This window comes from Siphateles boraxobius, unplaced genomic scaffold (genome assembly GCF_051911475.1).
Source record: "Siphateles boraxobius isolate OS27281-9 unplaced genomic scaffold, OSU_SipBor_1 130, whole genome shotgun sequence".
In the NCBI taxonomy this organism is placed as follows: Eukaryota; Metazoa; Chordata; class Actinopteri; order Cypriniformes; family Leuciscidae; genus Siphateles; species Siphateles boraxobius.
Genome location: NW_027508734.1, coordinates 16015571 through 16037287, shown reverse-complemented (window position 1 = coordinate 16037287; position 21717 = coordinate 16015571). Strand labels below are relative to the sequence as shown.

At 36.2% G+C, this 21717-nt stretch overlaps 2 protein-coding genes across 2 annotated transcripts; both read right to left on the bottom strand.

The window, feature by feature from the left end:
• Nucleotides 1-2463: 2463 nt before the first annotated feature.
• Nucleotides 2464-8938, bottom strand: cirop (ciliated left-right organizer metallopeptidase). Its single transcript, XM_077227211.1, has 15 exons — nt 8788-8938; nt 8566-8739; nt 7624-7717; nt 7312-7363; nt 7090-7239; nt 6888-7013; nt 6696-6780; nt 5997-6142; nt 4397-4580; nt 4221-4287; nt 3908-4004; nt 3690-3794; nt 3421-3552; nt 3149-3273; nt 2464-3008 (listed from the first exon to the last, which is right to left on the bottom strand). Exons 1-15 carry the CDS (start codon nt 8936-8938, stop codon nt 2756-2758), a joined length of 1941 nt encoding a protein of 646 aa, XP_077083326.1. The 3' UTR covers nt 2464-2755.
• A 975-nt stretch (nt 8939-9913) lies between these two features.
• Nucleotides 9914-21296, bottom strand: lrp10 (low density lipoprotein receptor-related protein 10). Its single transcript, XM_077228116.1, has 10 exons — nt 21200-21296; nt 20403-20592; nt 20118-20150; nt 17884-18022; nt 17444-17634; nt 16837-17309; nt 16252-16682; nt 15269-15463; nt 14968-15097; nt 9914-11656 (listed from the first exon to the last, which is right to left on the bottom strand). The coding sequence occupies exons 2-10, from the start codon at nt 20449-20451 to the stop codon at nt 11051-11053; spliced, it is 2247 nt and encodes a 748-aa protein (XP_077084231.1). The 5' UTR covers nt 20452-20592; nt 21200-21296; the 3' UTR covers nt 9914-11050.
• Nucleotides 21297-21717: the final 421 nt, after the last annotated feature.

Genomic DNA, 21717 nt, shown 5'->3' with positions numbered 1-21717 from the left:
ACAGATTAGAGAAAAACAATTTCTCTCTTATCACAGGCAAAGAAGGTGATGATGTACAAGCTTGTGCAGCAGGTGATCCAGGACACAATGAAGAAAAATGAAGAAATCAAATGCTCTAAAATGAAAATGAGCAAAGTGAGTCTAAAACAACTGTTATCCATCCAATTGTAGGGTTGCAGGGTAAAAACATTTATATTATATTGATGCATGTGTTTGATCTGATTACCTTTTTAATTAAAAAAAAGAAAGAGAAAGAGGAAGCAGACAGCACTGAGCTCTGCACTGATCTGAATTAGTCTGCTGAGAGATGTCAGGTACTGAGATGATGTACATGTTTTCTTACAGCAATAAGTCATCGCTGATGTAAACAACACATTTTAATACATTTATCTGATATCACTATGTTGATACCAGTTTACTTGATATCTATACATGTATATATATGTATGTATATATATGTATATATATATGTATATATATATATATATATATATATATATATATTATAACAGTTAAATGAACAATACGTTAACATTGTTTCATTTTAGACACAATATTATCAATATTGTTTGTTTTTCCTTTATTTTGCCTTCATTTCACAATGAACCAGTTGCAGAACTGAGTCTCCATGCAACAAACAGCGATAATTTTTTATATTTTTACTGAATGAATCCGATGTTTTTTTTAAACTAATCAGTGTAAAGATTCAATCTCTTGCTTCTTTCCTTAATGAATCAGCCGTTTGAACAAATCGGTTGAATAAATTACTCAACCCACTTAAGACAGTGCCACCTACTGGCGGTTTTAGTTTCAAATTTAAAGTACCCTTAAAGTAAACATTTTAAATTCTGTAGTAAATTGATTTAAAAAAACAATGTCATAGCTTTATTTATGCAATTGTTAATATACTGTTATTAGTCCTAATAGAATTTAATTTGAATGTTCGAATTTGACATAAAAGGTGATGTATACGTCTAATAAGTTTAGAAAAAATGCCCCGGAAATCAATTTAAGGGTGGAAAATATTGCCCCTTAATAAAAATGTTAATTTCTGTCACTGCTGTGAACTGACCACCGCATAGAATATGATTATCTTCGTGAGTCTGCTGTCAACAGCAGGCCTAAACCAGCCATGGTACCAGCACCACAACACACTTAGCAAAATATCATCTATTTATTATCAACAAACCTTTGAAAAAATCGATTATATATATATATATATTGTCAATATTGCACACCCCTAATGTACAGTAAGATTTTTCCAAATAATGGTCGAAGCAGGCAGACAGAAGGAATGTTTGAGAAACTGGTTTGGAAATTATAATTTTTTCATAACGACATAATGTTTCACACCTTTAAATCACTTTTTGAATTTATCTTTTTTATTTTGTTCTCTATTTACTTAATATTGTAACTGCATAATTTTGATTTTGGATAATTTGATATATTACAATATTGTAATCTTGTTGACTAAATAAATTCTGAGAAACATGTTACTGTTCAGTGATTTTTGTAAGTACACCTAAAAAATCTGACAAGACTTTGAATAATAATGACACATACATTGATATCTACTAAATAGACAAGTAGAAAAGCTATACCTCAATCCAGAAAACATTGTACATTTTAATTAAATAAAGAACCTTTCCCTGAGGTAAGAAAGGTTTGACCATTTTAAAATCCACTTATCACATCAACTCCATATTTGCCATAAAAATATTTTATAGAATGATTTACAAAATAGGTTTATGTAAGTTAATTATCTGCATAAAAGGTTTTAATAAATGTAACAAACATTTAAAGCCTTATAAAGCAAGAGATTTAACTATATATAAATGTTTCAGTTTTTTGTTTTCTGAACTTGTAAGACTAGAGAAATTAGATAAATGCCAGGCATGCAGTCTATATGAGGAACGACCACTCCCTGATGAGACAAAGGACCTTTCTGGAAATAAACTGAACTCTCTTGTGAAACTGGCGCCATCATAAATCGAGACGCAGGTCTCACCTAAGCAATCCCACTTTTTCCCTTGAACCCTCATTTCCCCGTTCCCTCTCTCTCATGATGAGATCGCCTGAAATTCACCCAAGAATCTATATAGTTTAATGTGAATAATTATCATTCAGTAAGATAACTTGCACACAAAGGAGGGTTTGTCTTCCAGGCAAATGGCCTCATGTTCTCAAAGGTGTAACTTCTGAATGCAAATTCTCATTGTTAGCAAATGTTTCCATGTGAAAAGAAGGTCTGTCTATATAATAAAATGCACCAGGAGGCTCGGGCCGATTCTGTAACCCAGACTAACCCTTGATGCAAAGTGTAAGCAAAACACTTAGCATCATGTATTTTATAATGTCAAGGTATAGCATCTTCTCTCTTTATTCCAGAGCATTTGATGTTTGTATCTATTATATTTGAACTGATTATGTAATTGGCATGGTACATTTACCTGACATAATATATTGTAAACATTTTTATTCAAACTGACTAAGAGTTAAAAAGATTAGTCAAACATTCGCTCACATTTAATGATGCACAGATATCATTAAAACCTTTTTCATTTATGGAGTCAGATGAAATAAGTTAATATGAGAAAATGTATTACATTTAATCAAATTACTTTGCCACGCAGAAAGACAGTAACGAGCAGAGACCTTCACCCGCTGATCGGAAAACCTCCATTGGGCCGATTGAGACGGGCTTACAAACCTTCGTTGCTGCCATTAAAAAAACGGTTTAGTCTCCATTGTTGGTTTATTGTCCATGTTTGGTTTTACCATCAGTTCCTTGAAACTGTGACCTGTACGGAGGCTCATTGGCAGCATGTACTCTGACCCTGGCTGACGAACACTTCCTGTAGATGAGCGCTGCAGCAGACAGTAGAGAGAAAGCACCCATGATGCTCAGCACTGCTGCCACGATGATCTCTGGCTTAGACACCGTGACTGAGGAGAGAGGCACGAGGTTGTGATGAGGACTGGCGTCTTTCTCCTTCACATCATGATCACTACGATACAGAAAAGATACATTACTCCTAGAGAGACTCAACTCATGTAGAATTACACTGTATTTTGAATTATGTAACTGCTGCCAATTACATTAGAAAACAATTTAAGATTTGAAAAAAACAAAAGGGATTAGACTAACCTCTTAATGGATATGCTAATGTTAAGAAGGTTATCTGCCTTTTGCCTTGATGTAGGAGGAGCTAAATCAGAATATTTACATAATCTGTTGTCTGGGCAGAAAATGAATCCCTGATAACCAGACACCTATACAATTTAGAGACAGAAAGTTATAACAAATAGCCCAGTGTTGTGAAACAAGTGTTAAATGATTCAGTCATTATAGTTAACCTGCAGGATTCAAATTAGTTTTACTTATTGTATTCAGAAATAATCAATGAGTTTCCAACAAACCTCAACACTCTTGCCTGCTGGACAATCCAACCAGTCAGAATCCTTTACTTGAATTTGATATTTGTTTCTTCCAGTGCATCTGTGTCTGTAACAGTGACCTGCCGCTGATACATGGGATGAGGGTGAATGATTCTAAAAAAGCAAGGGGAAAAAATATTTAAAAGTTAAAAGAGCTTTTACCAGGGGGTCTAAATATCTGAAAACTGTACCTTTGTCATATTTAAACATCTATAAATATGTTTGTACATAAATGTGAGAACACGTGGTACCGGTCTGGTGAGGTTGGATATGAAACAGCGGCTGTCTGAGCCATATATCTCTCCACTTTCTTCATTCATTCCACTCCTCTCATTCTCTTTGATCCAGCATTCACTCTGATGAATAAAGGTGGCATTACACAGTGATAATCATGTGGGAAGTTTTGTTAAGGTGACAACAAATTGAGGGACCGGTGAAAGAGAAAAAGAACTCTTAACAAAAGACTCACAGTATTTGCCAGGGGTTTAAAAACGTGGCAGCCATCCAGGTACGGATCAGTGAGACACTCCCCCTTGTGGAAGTGAAGGTAATGACAACCTAATGCACTGGGGGGAAGACAGTGGATAGTTTATGTATCACATTAATACTCTTCAAAAATAAAATAATTACATTTTTAAATAATAATAATTATTATTTTTTACCAATTTTAGAAAAGCCATTTCAACCTTTTCACTTTTTGACAAGTCCACCATTCAAACATGCAAAATATAGTTTCCTTTACATCAGCGTCAAATTCAAAGAGGCTTTATTTGTTTGATTACCTGTCTGTGCAAAAGAAAGTTGAAGAATTGTGACAGGTAGAGAGGGACCCGAACTGACTGCCTTCACCTAAAACATACAGACGCAAGTCTGAGGTTTGACTTCAGTATCGACAAGTGCATGATATGTCTCTTTATGTATGTAAACCACCAAACTAGTTTAACGGATACTAGCTTACCCTCTCCCCATACCAGGCTCTGAGCTCGGCTAAAGTTCACTGAGTACCAGCCTGTATCCTGGAGGGCAGCGAGTGTGATGGGATCGATGCGAATCAGAGACGGCTCCACCAGTAAAGCTGCCATGATGGAGCCCTGAAGCACACGGGCCTCCCAGTGTGATGAGAGACCGTCTGAACCAACATCCTGAGAGGAAAAGACAGAGGGAGGGACTGAGTGTATCATCTGTGTTTTACATTAGGCACCAGCTATTTACATTAAAAGAGGTAGATGCTATTTACATTAAGTGCAAACAGTAATAGATACTATACAAAGTGTAAATAGCCAACCAGTTTGGCAATTTGCACTCAGTAAAAAAAAAAAATAGACACCATCTTTACATTGACATTACATCATTTTGTTTGTGTGTACTTCAATTTCAGTACCAAATTTAACAACGTTTCTAGGTTAAAGTTTGAAGTCACTAACAAATATGTAACCAAATCACTTAGTATCAAATCACCAAATGTAATGTGTTAATGGATTTTTGGAAATGGAAACATAGCACTTCTATTGTTTTAGGACAATGTACTGTACCATTACTACAATATCATTGTAGTGCCATATTTTTTTTAATACTTTGTAGTGCCATTTATATGCCATGATTTATACTAGCCTATTATTAAAAATGTTGGGGTCTGTATAATTTGTTAATGTTTTTGAAAGAAGTCTCTTGATGCTCACAAAGCCTGCATTTATTTGAACAAAATACAGTAAGCACAGTAATATTGTGAAATATATTTAAAATAATTGTTTTCTATTTCAATATATTTAAAATTGATCTTTTAGCAGTCATTTATGGAAGCTTGTTTTGGCCACAGAATAAAAAAAACACAAAAGGTAATTGCGACTTTTTATCACACAATTGCGAGAGATGTAAACTCAGAATTGTAAGATATTAACTCACAATTCTGAGAAATAAAGTCACAATTGCGGCAAAAGTCAGAACTGCGAGATATTAACTCGCAATTGCAAGGAACAAGTCAGAATTTAGATTATTATACCTTGCAGTTAGCCTTTTTTTCTCAGAATTGTGAGATTTAAACTCGCAATTGTGAGTTATAGTCCAATTCTGAGGGGAAAAAAAGTGAGCACACAATTCTGACATTGTCTTGCAATTGCAAATTTATTTCTTGAAAATTCTGAGGGAAAAAATTGCTTTATTCAGTGATGTAAACAAGCTTCCATAGCCATTACTCAAGTCTTCAGTGTCACATGACTCTTCAGAAATCATTCTAATAAGCTAATTTGGTGCTCAAGAAACATTTCTTATTTTTTATCAATGTTGTTAATTGTTTTTTATCAACAATTTTTATGCTGTAATGAATAGAAAGCACAAAAGAACATTATTTATTTTTAATATATTTTTTTTTACAATGTAAAAGTCTTTAATGCCACTTTTGATCAATTTAATGCATCCTTGCTAAATTATTAATTCATTTGGCTTAATATAAAAAATGACTGACCTCAAACTTTTGCAATTATGTGGTAATTGTTGCATCAAGGTGATAACATCACGGTATCATGTCACTGCCACAGTAGCGTTTTGTACGTGGTGGGTACCTTGTTCTCTAATGGAGCTCCTAGGTCATCGTGGGTAGAGTTGAGATGTTTCTGCATTGCTCTGATCACAGTAGGAGAATAGAGTCTAAACTGCCCCATCTCATCTGTGCTGATCACCTGACCATAAGGCCAGCAGTCTACAACAGCTTCATAATACACACAATGACAAAAATTACCAGCAACTACACAACAGGGCTACAATAAACACAATAACTCTAAAAGATATTTATTCAGTTACATAAAGAAAATTTAGAAAAGTTAAGCTCTGTTACTTGTGGAAGCTTGTTTCCGAGACCCTGGGGGAAAAAAACATTTTAAAAGATAATTACAACTTTTTATCTCACAATTTTGACTTTTTCCTTCACAATTGCGAGATATAAACTTGCAATTCTGACTTAACTCACAATTCTAACTTCTTTTCTTGCAATTGCTAGTTTATATCTCGCAATTCTGACTTCTTTTCTCAGAATTGTGAGATACAGGCCTAAATTCACAATTGCAAGTTATAAAGTTATAAAGACTGGCTTTTTTTTATCAGAATTGCGAATTTATATCTCACAATTCTGACTTTATTACTCGCAGTTGCGAGTTTTGTATCACGCAATTGCAAGAAATAAAGTCAGAATTGCAAGATGTAAATTGTGAAATAAAGTCGCAATTATTTTTTATTCTGTGGCGGAGACAAGCTTCCATAGTTACCCTGAGAGGAGAGAGAACAATCCTTCCATCGGCTGAAGAGCTCTTTGCTGAAGCCCAACACGTGGAAAAGCTCATGGATCACAGTCTGTACCAAAACAAAGATTACAAATAATGAATGTTATACTCTCAATGTTTCCTACTGTACTATAACTGCAGTTAACCTTCTCTTCTCAAACACACACTCACTGTCACCTGCACATAGCGCTCATGTGTGTATCTTTCCATTCTGAGCGGCTCTCTACAGATGACCATAGTCCCAGCCAGAGGACGCCCCTCTGAATCTGCCTGACAGTGAGCAGCATAAGCCAGTATACTAGACTGAGACAGGCATGTACAAATGTTACAGACACTATATGATAACCTGCATTAATCTCAGTAGAGTCATAGTGTCTACCTCTGCTTTGCATTTATCTGTGCTGTGAGTGAACACATAGAGCAGGAAGTCAGTGTCAGGAACTCCCGTCCCCTCTGGCCTCAGCACTGTCGGGACTGGATGCTCAGGATGTGGATAAACAGCACAGCCATTTAGGTGCTCATCTGGGATCTGTAAGCAGGCAAGACTGAACAATAAGTGCAATATTTTGAGTAGTAGTAGTATGTATGGAACGAGACTCACATTCACGCCGAAGCAGCTCTCGAATCTGTAGTTCTCTTTGGCTCTGCCACATCTGAGGAGAATGTCACTGGTTGACTTATTAAAATACATTTTGAAAAACAGTAAAGATGAAAAGTCAATGAGCAAGTGCTACTACAAACACTACTAGCACAGTAAAAAACAATGATACAGCAGTTCAGTGAGACAGTCAGGGAAGAAGAGTAAAATGTGTGTCTGTATGTTATTCTTTTCTTTTACTTTGCGATATGGACCTAAGGGTCTGAAATAAAGAATGAATGAATGAATGAATAAATGAATGAATGTAAAACATACTTCATGTTGTTAACAGTGCTACTGTTTCTCCAGATGAATTTGCAGTATTTGTTTATGTCTCTGTTCAGCAACAGACTATCTGGAACTCGTCTCACTATGAACAAACATCCACAAAAAATGTTGCTAAAGAGGAAAGGATTGGGAATAAAATCTCTCAATATTTGACTAGTCAGTACTTCACATAAAATGAAAAGATTTTATGAAAAGTAATGCATTACATTACTTTTGTGTTACTTTTTCTCACCTGGGCTGGGCTTGCTTGTTTGTTTTTTAATAACATCAAAAAAAGTTATATTTTTGGCAAATGTTAAGGCCCTTTCACACCAAAAGTGAAATGAACACGCCTCAGGCTGAAGGAAGTGCATTTCTACGCCTGTATATTAGAAGGCGCAGCTCAAACAAACCTTTCAGATGTTCTGCCATTCTGGACTAAAGAACAATAGGATACAGGAGAATGAAGGTCAACACTCTTTATTTCTAAATCTAATCTAAAGCAATTTCGGCTTATTAGTATGGTTGAATTAGATCATTGATGGTCAGCAGCAAAGTTATTGGTTAATAAAGTGATATTAAATACTTAAAGTATATTTGTGTAATTTAATATAGTTAATTATAAAAGTTTTGCATAAAATTCTGAAATTGCATTTTACTGTTTTTACTCATTTCGAGGAATAGTGAATGTTTTTGTGTAAGTGTAAATGCATGTTCACATTTAGTCTAGAACTAAAATAACCATCATGTTTAGACAGCGCACACAACAGCACTTTATTTCTCTCAACATGGGGACAGGAGAGCTGTCAGTCAATAAATGTTGGTACATTATATTTTGTTGTAGTAAATGGAAAAAGTAATGCGTTCCTTTACTCGTTACTTGAAAAAGTAATCTGATTACATAACTGAAGTTACTTGTAATGAGTACAAGTAAGTACCAACACTGCTCACCTGACAGTAAACTAGAAACTTCGCTAACAGCCTCATCGACCGCAGTCATTAGTCTCTCTCTCTCCCAGTCTGAGAGGGCGGGGCTTTCTGAGGGGATCCAGACCTTGATCCTGATTGGTTGTGGAACCGCCATAGATTCAGCATTTTTCTCTGCTCTTTTAGGTCTCTGGCGCGCTAGATTCTCCACTGATGCAGTGACAGGTTTGTTGATTGCTGTTTCACGCAAGGGCCAATGAGCAGAGGCGTATTGACCAGAGGGCGGGGACACAACTTTGATTGATCTCTGAACTTGGTCAAAGATGCACTTCTCCCACGTACATGGAAACCATGGCAACAGTAATATGCCAATACAAACAAAAGGCGCAAAATGCATTATCTAGTAGTTTATCATAAAAGACAAAGAAAAAGCACAATTATTTAAAAAAGGCAAAATTACAAATGTTTTATGGGCAATAAGACTATACTAAATATATCAACATTATTAACAGAAAAATGATTAAAAAAAAGTTTGTGTTGGACAGACTTTCTTAAATTTCACCAAAATCAGAGCTGTTAGTGGTATTTTTACACAATAAATACAGCAATAATTCTTAACACAAACAAGAACACAAATTATCTTCAGAAAGTCATTTACTCTACCGTTCAAAAATGTGGGGTCTGTAAGATTTTGAATGGTTTCTGAATGGTCTCTTATGATTTGAGACAATGCTGCATTTATATTTGATAAAAAATCATAAATTTGCACAAAAAATTAAAATCATTAACTTCATATCATAAATAATATCACAACTTTTTAATGAAAAGACAGGAATAGCATTTATTAGATTTTTTTATTATTTTATTATTACTGACCCCAAATTTTTAACATTAAAACAAATATAAACGTTTTCCTTCAAACAGAAAAATATTTAATCAATAGATTTCTTACCAGCATATCAGTCCTTTAGCTTGTATTTGGAGATGGTGAACTAGGAAACTTGCATATCGGTTTGTTTGTTTCCTTCTCTTCTGAGCAGAAAGATCCTCCTCCTCAGGATGTAAAGAAACTGAGGCAATGCAGGCTTTGAAGTGCAAATAAGACAATCACCTCTCACAGTTTCAGTAGAACTGACGACATAATGCTTTATATTCGCTTAAAAGGGAAAGTCACATTCTTCACCTGTAACACTTGCATTCTAGATTTTTTTTAGATCTATGTTGACAGCATACACTGTTTTTTTTACCTTGCAGTATCCATTCAGCTTTAAATTGTGCAAATAAAGTATTTTACATTCCCAGCTATTTTCACAAACACAAGAAACTAAACAACAACATTCAAGTTGGAAAATCAAATCACACAAGGAAGAAAAAAAGTGCAAATCATTTTATTCTTTGTGGATTTTCCAGCTGGTTTAGCAAATATATACAGTGAAATTCATCCTAATATCATCAGTTCATCTAAGATAATTCCCACCCACGTCTTTCTAGTCACCATTCAGCAGATGAGAGTTCAACATCTCGGCATTAAAAATACTTAGAGTAAAAACAACATTGACAGGGTAAAAGGAGGAGTGAACTGACAGATCTTAACAGCAGCTGAAATCAAGTGACTAAAGATATGGCACTACGACTGGTCACCCATTTATTGTCCACTGAGCCAGAAAAGTATGAAATCAAATTTTTTCATAAAAAAAAGAAGACATATTCAAGTTATTGTGATATGGTGATGTCATTCAGGTTGGTGATGCATGTGGAGGTGCAACTCCAAGAAGGATTGTCTCCACTGAGTGGCTTACCACTTTCAGCTAGTTCACTCTCTCTCGTACACACACACTCGCTCACACAATCACTCACTCACAACACACAAGTCTTTATTATTAAGTTATTGCCACAGTTGCCATGCACTACCATATACATAGCGAGGGTGAGTTCTACATCTATGTGTAAACTTTTGTGCAAGTGTGTTTGGCCCTACGTGCAAGCACATATGCAGTCACATAATGTCTAGTGATGTACAGGAAGCTCAATCAAAGGCACTTCTGAGGAACACACAATAAAATGTGGCCTGTAGCATTATGAGGTAAACTCACATGTATGTACATCACACAACCATGTCTGCAGATTTAAAAAAAAAGTAATTCTAACTAAAATCAATCTTTTTAACCAACATTGCGGCAAAGGATCACACAGAGGAACATTATCGTAAGCCAGATGGGGGAGATTCTTTGTGCAAATGCTCTTCCATCATTCTCAACCATTTAGATAAGTGCACAACCGACACACATCTGTACACACGCAGTCGCTTGTCAAATCTTTTTGACACACATTAACTCAGTACTTCTTCTTTTAAGTCAGGAAAACAGATGCTCTAATGAAAGTTAAGGCACCAAGCCAGCACAAGAAGCAAACATGGTGACGCTTACGTGCTGAAAGGAGGATGGCAGGGAGAGCGAGAACATGGTGAACTGAGAGACAGATCTGGAAGGGAAAAGAAAGTACGAGTCGCTCATGTCAGCATGGGGATATCATCTTCAGAGGTTGTGTCATCAGAGAGAGGGATCAGCAGCACTTCATCTTCTGAAGAAGAACAGGAAAAAGAGGGGGATGCGGAAAGAGGAAGAGAAGTAGGGGACGGGGAGGCTCTGAAACGGGAAATGCTCCGCCCAAGCGAGTGGAAGAGAGATGCTAGGGAAGGGCTGCTCGGGGGGATAGTGATGATGGGTGGGGTCTGTTGTGTTTCAGGGTCTTCAATTGGATGGACAGAAAATGGAGGTGGGGGAGAAGGAGGTGGAGGAGCCTCCGCTTGCAGCTGTGTTTCTGTCTGTTGGGATAAACACAGTTTTTGAGGCAAGGACTGACTGGCAGCCTCTGTAGCCACTGAGACTCCAGGACTTGACTGACTGGGCTCAGTGCTAGTATTAGCAGCTTCTGTCTGTTGGGAGGAAGAGGCTGTGGTCTGTGTTGGCCTGGGTGCGGGCCGGGGAAGTAAGCCCCATCTTCGTAGGCGTCGCACAGCTCTGCGGACGAACCGGGGCCTGCGTCTTCGCCGTAGAGAGGAAGCATTGTCTTGCCTGAGGAGCTGTAGTATTCCTCTCAAAGAGAGGGAGACAGTCTGAAAAAAGACAAAAAGAGATTTGTGAAAACAAAAACATGCAAAAGAGAAAAACCAAACAGAAAAATCCACAAATAAGAGAAAATAAATTACAAACAAATATTGTACAGCCAGTTAGGAATGGAAGTGTTCATTTAAAAAAAAAAAAAAAAAATCTACATAAGACTAAATACACTACCATTCAAAGGTTTGGGACTCTAAGGTTTTAAAAACGTTTTTATGTCTCTTATGCTCACCCAGGCTGCATTTATTTGAAATATTATTACAATTTAAAATATCTGTTCTCCATTTTAATGCATTTTAAAACATAATTTATTCCTGTGATGGCAAAGATGTATTTTAGCAGCCAGTCTTTTACTCCTGTCTTCAGTGTCACATGCAGAGGTGGAAAGTAACGAATTACATTTACTCGCGTTACGTAATTGAGTCGTTTTTTTGTGTACTTCTACTTTTTTAAGTAGTTTTTAAAATCTGTAATTTTACTTTTACTTAAGTACGTTTTGTTTGAAATATTGTACTTCGCTACATTTGAAATCATATCCGTTACTGAGTAAAAAAAAATAATACAAGGGAGAAAAAAAAAAGAAAAAAAAAATCACACTCCGGAAACTACTGCATTGATTGAAGGGCGGGAGAACAAACACGCAAAAAAGGTGACGCAGACCCAGCTGAAGCTGAAAGCGAAGCAACCTCGGATTTTTATGAAGCCAATTATGGCCAGTATGGAAATACTTTGGATGTAGAAAAAAGTGTGGTTGTCCTTGAGGATAGATATCCAATTTGCAAAAAATGTGGACAAAAAGTGGCTGCAAAAGGAGGATACATAGGACACCATCCCTCCTGCAGATAAAGGTATGTCCTTACCAGAACCAGGAAGTACGACCATATTAGCCCGGTTCTGTCAACACTGCATTGGCTCCCTATTAAACATGTTATAAATTTTAAAATATTGCTGATTACGTACAAAGCACTAAATGGTTTAGCTCCCCAGTACTTGAGTGAGCTCTTAACGCATTATAGTCCTTCACGTCTATTGCAATCTCAAAGTTTTGGCCAGTTGATAATACCTAGAATATCTAAATCGACTGCTGGCGGTAGATCCTTTTCCTATTTAGCACCAAAACTTTGTAACAATTTTCCTAACATTGTCCGGGAAGCAGACACAGTCTGTCAGTTCAAAGCTAGACTAAAAACACATCTCTTTGACCTAGCATTGACCTGATGACAATGCAGTGCTGAAGTGCCAACTAGCCTCTCCCTATGGAGGATCCCTATACCACTCTACAGATAAAGCGTTGTGGAATTTTTCGGTTCGCGTACCTACCCAAAGTGATAAGATAAAATAAAATTCTGCATCAAAATTTATAGACAAGACAAGTAGTTTGTTTAGGCATGGTTTGTAAGGAATTACAAACCTGCGCACATATATTCAAACGCACATAACTATGGAATCAATTCTTAATGCGCATGTGAACGCCATCAGCGTCTATCACAGGTTCGCATTTAAAGTCTGTTTAGAGAGAACGGTGTCGTCTTAGCGGCCCCTAATTTAATAACAAATGATCATTTAGACGGAAGTGAATCAATCAAAACTAACTTTAGCTGGAAAAAACATTTTTCAAGAACCACTATAAAACCAAACCAATCTCTGTTGCCTTAAATTATATGTTTATCTCTGTAAAGCTGCTTTGAAACAATCTACATTGTTAAAAGCGCTATATAAATGAGGATGAGTTGACTTGACTTGACTGATTATAAAGTAAGGCCGAATGATTTACGTGATGCAGAGGGAATCCCGGAATCCAGTCATGAAAATGGAATTTACATAACGCAGAAGATGTCACGTAAAACACGCAAAATGATGGATGGATGAATACATGGAAAGTAGAACTGTGCAATAAATCCAATCGCGACATGGTCTGTGAATATTTAAGCGCAAAAATACTGCTATGTAAATATATAACCTGCTTGTTCTGCGTTTCTGTGAATCGGTGAGAATGAGCTGCTCCGCTTTGTTTACTACATACTCAAGTACGCGTGGTGTTTTCAGCTCTCACAAACAATTTGAATACATGATGAATACATGAACATTTCCAGAGCTGAGAGAACGCCTAATGAGCATTTTCATCATTTTATTTGAGAAAAACCATTGTCAAATACACTTTGAAACATGTCTTCACTACAACCCTTCAAAATAAAAGTTTGGTTTAACTAGGCGAAACTATGACAGAAATATAGTACTATTATAGGCATAAAATAGAACGTACTTCTCAAAATAATAATAATAACAACAACAATAATAATACAATTTATTTAAACATTAATTAAGGCATATCTTTTTTGTCCATGGTTTAATTAGGTAAATTTGTTTTTTGCAGCTCTTCCCCAAAAAATAAAAGGACACAAGTTTAAATTTTCATTTGATTACCACCGTTTTTGATAATATATTTGGATTAAATCATAAAAAGAAACATTCATTTTATGAATAAAATACATTTCATAGGACTATATTATTCTTGAAAAATTTAATAAATTATTAATGTTAAAAATGAGTTGTTAATTAATTCATTAACAATTATTGAATTTAATTGATTAGACATGCTCTATTGAAATTTTAATAAACAAAACAAACAAATGATTTCAAGTTTGTTATAATAAAAGCATTTGTTCAACCCTCAAAAAAACTGTTTTCTTTAATTTAACTGTCATTTTAACTGATGATAATAATAATAACCATCATTTAATAATACCTTTTATTTAATAATTGATTAATACTGTAAACCGTGATATTATCTGAGACGTTATCATACTGTAAAAATCTCATACCATTACAACCCTACACGGGAGAGCCCCCCACCCCACCCCGCTGTTAAAAAAGTAACTCAGTAACTTTTACTTGAGTAAATTTTAAATGAGCTACTTTTTACTTTTACTTGAGTAGATTTTCAGACTGGTAATTTTAATTGTACTTAAGTAAAATTTCATTGAAGTAGTAGTACTTTTACTTTCCAGCTCTGGTCACATGATCCTTCAGAAATTATTGTAATATGCTGATTTGGTGCTCAAGTACCACTTTTTTATTCACAATGTTGAAAACAGTTGTGCTGCTTAATATTTTTGTGGAAACCTGATAAATTTTTTCCAGGACTCTAATGAATGAAAAGTTCAAAATAACAGCATGTAATTGCCATCTTTTGTTACATTAATAATTTCATTATTGATTGTTATGCATAATAATTATAAAAATTATACATTTAAATGTGATGCACTGCATATTTCTCATAAAACTGATGTATTAGAAGAGCTCTTACCTCATTGGGGTTCTCAGTAGGGAAGTCTTCCACTGGTGGAATGATTCCCTGAGCAATCAGCTGACCATAAGAGGGCGGGGCCTGCTGCTGGATCAGTTCAGCCTCCTGCCGAGTGATGGGTGCGAACATGCTGAGAAGGCAAGAGAAGAGTATACAGAAAGTGTCACTATTATAACATAATATTTCACATAATGATGTCCTGATCTTTCTCAGAAAAAATAAATCAATGACATTGTAAAATTATTATATTGGGAAAATTATGTTCATTTTTGTAGTTATTATCTGGTTTAGATGGTTTTACCTGTACTCTCGAGTGCGTAGTGAGTACAGCTTGCAGGTGCAGCCCATTGCAATGACTAGCAGAAGTCCGCAAACTAGGCTTCCAACGGTAGCTGCAGTTATGACCTTTCGGGGCAGGGTCACAGTGCAGTTAAGCTCATCTGTGCCATCCTTGCAGTCCACCTGTCCGTCACAACGCCAGCTCTCAAACACACACCTGCTCAATCAATTAAACATCGGCAGATTTTAAACGCCGAAGACAGTGATATAGTGGGCAAAATATATACACTACCATTAAAATATTTGGGGTCAGTGAAAAATTAATACTTTCAATTTTGAACAGTTAATTTAATTTGACCTTTCTGAAGAGTTTTACTTTGTTACAATAAAACTATTTCGGTAACACTTTAGTTAATGTATTAACTAACATGAACTAACCATGAGCAATACATTTGTTATTGTATTTGTTCATCTTTGTAAACATTAGTTCATAAAAATACAGCCATTCATTGTTTGTTCATGTTAGTTCACGGTGCATTAACTAATGTTAACAAAATTGTAATAAAGTATTAGTAAATGTAGACATTAACAACAATTAATAAATTCTATTATTAAGTGCAGTTCATTACTACATGCTAACTAATGTATTTAACTAATGTTAACTAATGAACCTTATTGTAAAGTGTTATCACTATTTCAAATAAATGCCGTTTTTGTACCACCGTTTTCACTAAAATATAAAACAGCAAAACTGTTTTCGACAATGATAATAATAAGAAATATTTCTTGAGCATCAAATTACAGGAATTAACTACATTTTAAAATATATTCAAATAGATAACAGTTTTTTTTATTTGTAATGACATTTCAAAGTACTGTTGTTTTGTACTCTACTTTTATATTAAAAAAATGCAGCCTTGATTGTAAGAGTCTTCACTAAAAATATTTATAACATCTTACCGACCTCAAACATTTAAACAGTGGTGTTTATGAACACATACAAACCTATCGCTGTCGCAGTGAAAGGTCCCAGGTTGGCAGATGGTACATTCTCTTTCATCAGTTCCATCTGCACAGTTGAGCTGGTAGTTGCAGCGCTCATGAATCGAGTAACATATTGGTCGGTCCTGCAGGCGGCTTGCTTTCTTAAGTCCTCCCATCCCACAGAGGAAGTGCCCAGCTTGGCAGCCCCAGCATCCTTCCTCATCCAGGCCCGTTTCAGGACAGTCCCAGTGCCCATCACAACGCTGCTTTGGGTTGTAACAGCCTCCCAGTGATCCCCCACAAAGCTCCTCCCACGGAAGGCAGTAATCCGAGATGCGATAGGTCGCATTAAAGCCACGCCCTTCAAATGAAGGCTCCATACGGTATATCAGGGAAAGCAAGCCGGTGTGGGATTCAACCTCTACTGCTTTGCTATTGGACACGAAGTTGATCTGTAATTGTCAATGAGAGGGGATGTAAGACTTATTATCCATATCATCAAAGTTTGAAGTGGTATGACAGTTTAAAGAAACAATATCGAAATAGATTCATTTGCATTGATCAATCACAAGCAACATAATCTCACAGACAAAGATTAAAACTCACTGTTTTAATGACGTTGCCTGTGCCATGGCGCTGGTCTGTGATTTTGATCATGTCTCGGGGACCCAGTTCCAGTTGTTGAAGCTCTAATTTGAGTGGTCGTGAATCCTGGGGATCAACTGTCCACACACAAATCAACGGTTGTCCCGTTTGTAAAGGGGGAGTAAACGACCCATAAAATGTACTCAAATATCCCCCACATGGCCCTCCTTGGGGCACCAAGGCAAAGTCAGGGGTTTTAGGTGGCGGTACATCTGTGCTGGATAATGGGATCACCAAGGTGCTGGTTTCAGCTGGAAGGAGGTGATTTACATCGTTTATGGGTGGTTCAGGGCTAATATCGTCACATCCGTCCTCGTCAGAGCCAAGTTCATCACCCACACCAAGGCATTCAACTCGTCCGTTACAGCGCCACGATGCCGGGAGACAACGTTCACTGTAACATTCAAACTCGCCTTGAAAACAGGGACCTGAGTCTGGAGAGGTGGGAGAAAGACAAATGAACCCTGTTAAACATACTCAAGAACAGAGTTTTTACAGTCTTCTGGATAAAGTCAGTGACAGGGCAGGAAGTACTGTGAAAATTTCCCTTCAATGTGTTCTACTCTACCTTTAATATATGAAAGATGGAACCCAGTTACTGGGTAGAAATGACTGAGGAAGTGGTGCGTCACTGTAATGTTTCCCCCTGTCATCTCAAATGGTGCTGGAAGCTGGTAACCGCAGAGTTTGAAAGGGCTGCCAGTGAGTGGAACCACGGACACCCATTCCCGTCCACATCTCATATTAAACTGGGAAAAACTTCAAAAGAGATGGACACAAGTGAAATGGCAGGTAATTAAAAAATTGACCATCTACTATATAAGGATCAAAGCAATCTCTCACCTTGTTAACATCAAAAGCCATTTGTTAACATATTTATAAACTTAATAGGCTCATCATTAGGCTGACTTTCACTTTTCACATTCATATTGTTCATATATGCATAGAAGCTTTAATATATATATTTTCAATGATCCAAAAAAAGGTTCAATGAAATATTATTTGTACCTGATGATGACACGGTCCCCAACTTTTGAGGTTATCAGCCAACTGCAGTTGAGTGGATGGGAAGACCAGGAATGGTGGGCAGAGTTATGAATCTCTCCTTGTCTTTGTTGTAGTATTTTGGGTGAATGATCACAATGAGCTGAAGCAGACAGTTAAAGCAAAAATATTTTTACATTTTATTGTGCTCTAGCCCTAAATTTCTATGTGAAATCACAATCGACGATCTGTGATTTACTGGCGTTATTTGAGAACATCTTTTTAGACATAAAAGCAGGTGGAATGGCCTTTAAGACATATAACGAAATAATAATGAGCATTTAAGTATATGAAAAATGTCCACAGACAATACTAAAGAGAAAACCTAAGCAGTCAAACAGGAAGTAAATGCACAGTGACATTGGGGAGAAAAAAGGTCGGTTGTCCACAGTCAATAATGTAGTATTGTGCAGAGAATCACTCACACAAAAGTCTCACAGCATTCTGTTGGTTAACACAACGAATTGAATACGATACAAAATCTGCATGTGAAAATGTTTTGCCCTTATGCAAAAATGACTGGATTTCACCAACGAAATTTAGAAGAGGAACAGTAATTGTGACCACACCTATAGAACTTATGTAGCCCCTCCCCTTTTTGGAGCTGAGCTCACTGTGTTCTGTCAACCGGTTTGTATTTCCACAGCATGAAGGTACGATCTTACGGATTTCTGAATGAACCGGAAAATTTTAACATCTTCCCGGTCTACTGACATTTGTTATGACATCCGTTTCATTTATTACAATGCTCATGATAACTATTTTTAACTCTACAATAAGTAAATCCACTTTACCAGCTAATTACTCTTCGACAGTGCTGCCATAGAAATACAAAACGCTACTGCAAAAATGAAGTACAAAAATAAATTCTAAAGATGTCTGCACACTTATTTCTCTGGCGCATAAGGCCTATAGTGTCCTAAACTGAAGTGTGTGTGTCATTCAATAAAATAATGACAGGCACAAGATACATATTTTTGGACTTTGGATGTGGCGATAACAATAAATTACATTATAAGAAAGTGGAATTTTAAAGGGTTCAGATAGTTCACCAAAAAAATTAAAATTCTGTCAGTATTTATTCACCCTCGTGTTATTCCAACCCCGTAAGACCTTCGTTCATCTTCGGAACACGAATTAAGATATTTCTGATAAAATCTGAGAGCTGGATCACTCCTCCATAGGCTTCTTCAGGGATTGAAACTTGCCAGCCCTGAAAAGTCATTAAAGACATCGTTAAAAAAGTCCAAGTGACTACAGTGGCTCAATCTTAAGTTTATCAAACAACAAGAATACTTTTTGTGCGCAAAACCCCCCAAAAATAACAACTTTATTTCAACTATTCATTTCCTTCTCTGTGGGCCTCGAATCAGTTCACTAGTTTAACAGCGTAAGCTTCTGTTGTTGTACGTCACACGCATCACACACATGACCAGCGTCGGCCAATAGTGAGCCTACGTATGACGTAGCTCTACACAATCACACTACGTTAACTGACTAGAGGCCCACAGAGTAGGAAATGACTAGTTGAAATAAAGTCGTTATTTTTGTTTGTTTTTGCGCACAAAAAGTATTCTCGTCGCTTGAGAAACTAAGATTGAGACACTGTAGTCACTTGGACTATTTTAACGATGTCTTTAATAACTTTTCGGGGCTGGCAAGTTTCAATCCCTGAAGAAGCCTATGGACTAGTATGGAGGAGTGATCCAGCTCTCAGATTTCATCAAAAATATCTTAATTCGTGTTCCGAAGATGAACGAAGGTCTTACGGGGTTGGAACAACATGAGGGTGATTAAATACTGACAGAATATTCATTTTTGGATGAACTATCCCTTTAAGTTGTATACACAACTTAAAGAAGATATTTTGAAGAAGGTGCGTAACCAAACAGTTGATGGACCCCACTGACTTCCATAGTATGGAAAAATAACAAGGGGGCCCCAACAACTGGTTGGTTACCCAACATTCTTCAAAAAATCTTCTTTTGTGTTCAGACATTCAAATTCATACCGCTTTGGAACAACTTGATGGTGAGTAAATGATGAACTATCCCTTTAATCTCTAATGCTTTAGTTTTTGACTTCACCTTCTCAATGACTATTTTAGTCAGGAATGTTGCATTTTCAACTGGGGCATTGGGTGTGAATTAAAATAAGTGAAAGACAAACAAACAAAGAAATGTCAAGCTCTTCCTTACCGGCACTCAAGACCAGCTCCAGAGTGCAAGGTACTGAAGGAGGAAAAATACAAATCACATACAAGACAAAGAATGCTAAATGTGGTTCATTGCCTTTTATCATGATGTAAATACAATCAATCTTATGTTTATGTTACCTTGCTTGACCCTAAAGTCACCGTAACCTTTGGTTAAGTCAAGATCAGTATTTCAATCAATATGAAAAGTGTGCTTCAGATTTATATAATAAGAGTTTGTATCATATCTGGATGATACACAGTCAAGGACAAAATCATGATATCTTACCTGATAAAAACAAAAGACCTAAAACGTAAAGGCTGTGGGAAATAGACATTCTAAAAAGCCAATGACTGTCGTTGTTTCATAAAAAAAAAAAAAAAAAACTATTTATGGCAAAAATATGGTCGGTAGATCCATCAGCTCGCCACAATTAAAAGCGGCACCATCACCAATGCGTCCTGTTCGAAGTGTTTAGCTGTAAAGACAAAAATAAAAACCATAAACTACCATTTCAGACGAAGACAACACTGGCAACTGAAGCTCAGTGCCTGACCAGCATTAGCTTTCAAAAACAACTGCTTCAGAAACTCAAACTCGATGGCATAATATCGACAAAAGTCAACATATGGATTCGAATTAAAATAGTCGGTAATTGACTTAAAAATATCGCAAAGAATGTCTTTCGCACAGACTTCCTGTCTCGCTCTCTTCCCAGCAGTGACGCAACTTGGTGTTAGGCAGATTAGCCGTGTAACGTTAATTTATAAACGAAACATTCAAACTATTCAGTGACACTTCATACATATAGACAGAACATATAATTCAGGGCATTCCCTTACGTTTCGCCCGTAAGAAAGTAAGACGACCAGCGTCTAAACTGACAGATTGTTCCGAAAGTTTAGTTTCCGACTTCTAACCAGCCTTTCTCGTCTGAGTTTTGCTAACGCTAGCTGGCGTATGCTACTTACTTTACTTTATATTAGGACAATATTAAGACCTGATACCACACTATAAACTATTCGAAATTAGATAATATGCGTTCTTTCGTATAGTATTGTTTTGTGACATTATCTTTACCGTACCTTTTCTTCTTCCCTCTTGTTGACATTCGTTCCCAGTCACTTCCGTAAGTTCTGTTTCGTAGGTGGGAGAAGATACACCACCGTACTACGTTTCAGTGACGCTATGCACACTGGTTTCTGCTTGTAATGTTCGCCTTTCAACACTAGATGTCATCATTTAGCGCTTTATTTTCAGCATTGCCATGCATTGTTGTAATACACTACTTACTACAATGGTACTGTTTTTTAACTAGGCTACACTACTTGTTGAAAGTTTGAACACACCTACTCATACTGTTTTCATAATTTTATAATATTAAAGTATTCACTATAATAATAATTATAATAAACCATGTATTTCTGCATCCAGTGTCAATCTAATATATTATTATTATTATTATTATAAATAATACTAATAAAATATATTATTATTATATTTTATTAGTTATATTATTGTTTATTTTTTATTATTTACAATTAAATTTATTAAAAAACTAGTTGTCCCAGTTTGCCGTAAGATCTTAAATTGTCCTCTAGCC

What these genes read in the sequence shown, in the direction of transcription:
- cirop (XM_077227211.1), bottom strand. Translation starts at nt 8,938, where the DNA reads ATGCATTTTGCGCCTTTTGTTTGTATTGGCATATTACTGTTGCCATGG. An exon ending in AGCACTGTTAACAACATGAA is followed by an intron (nt 7,364 to 7,623) that starts GTATGTTTTACA and finishes CATTCTCCTCAG; the next exon opens with ATGTGGCAGAGCCAAAGAGA. An exon ending in GAGCCTGGTATGGGGAGAGG is followed by an intron (nt 4,288 to 4,396) that starts GTAAGCTAGTAT and finishes TGTATGTTTTAG; the next exon opens with GTGAAGGCAGTCAGTTCGGG.
- lrp10 (XM_077228116.1), bottom strand. Translation starts at nt 20,451, where the DNA reads ATGTCTATTTCCCACAGCCTTTACGTTTTAGGTCTTTTGTTTTTATCA. An exon ending in CAGGCAACGTCATTAAAACA is followed by an intron (nt 16,683 to 16,836) that starts GTGAGTTTTAAT and finishes TGACAATTACAG; the next exon opens with ATCAACTTCGTGTCCAATAG. An exon ending in CTACGCACTCGAGAGTACAG is followed by an intron (nt 15,098 to 15,268) that starts GTAAAACCATCT and finishes TTGCCTTCTCAG; the next exon opens with CATGTTCGCACCCATCACTC.